Below are 380 nucleotides of genomic sequence, written 5' to 3' on the forward strand. Positions count from 1 at the left end.
ATTGAAACAGAACGCATTCAGGTCGCACGACTGTTTTCTCAAGCAGAGCTCCTGATGCTGCTGCTGTTGCTGCTGCTGTTGTTGCTGCTGCTGCTGCTGCTGCTGCTGTTGCTGCTGTTTATGGATAACTGTCGCATAAACATCATAACAGCAGCGCATGCGTGGCAAGGTGAAGACCCCTCTTGGGGCTATTGTATTGTAGAGGGAGTTGGGGGCTGCGGGCACCTTAAGCGCCCCCTGTGCTCAACAGAACGTGCATGCAGCTGAAAAGGTAAACTCGAGAAAATAAAAGAGTAAACCAGCAGCATGCATGCGGGGTGAGCGACGGTGAAGATCCCACGGAAATGAAGTGGTACGAACGTCCGCAGTAACGAACACAC

The 380-nt window shown here is 52.1% G+C and overlaps 1 protein-coding gene across 1 annotated transcript in view; it reads right to left on the reverse strand.

The window, feature by feature from the left end:
• Window positions 1-159, reverse strand: part of EMH_0069040 (uncharacterized protein) — a gene marked incomplete at both ends in the record, with an annotated part of 402 nt that extends 243 nt beyond the window's left edge. The window contains one exon of the mRNA XM_013498825.1: window positions 1-159. Coding sequence (XP_013354279.1) covers window positions 1-159 — 159 coding nt within the window.
• Between the last annotated feature and the right edge of the window lie 221 nt (window positions 160-380).

This window comes from Eimeria mitis, genomic scaffold (assembly GCF_000499745.2).
Source record: "Eimeria mitis Houghton genomic scaffold, Emh_scaff3740, whole genome shotgun sequence".
Lineage (NCBI taxonomy): Eukaryota > Apicomplexa > Conoidasida > Eucoccidiorida > Eimeriidae > Eimeria > Eimeria mitis.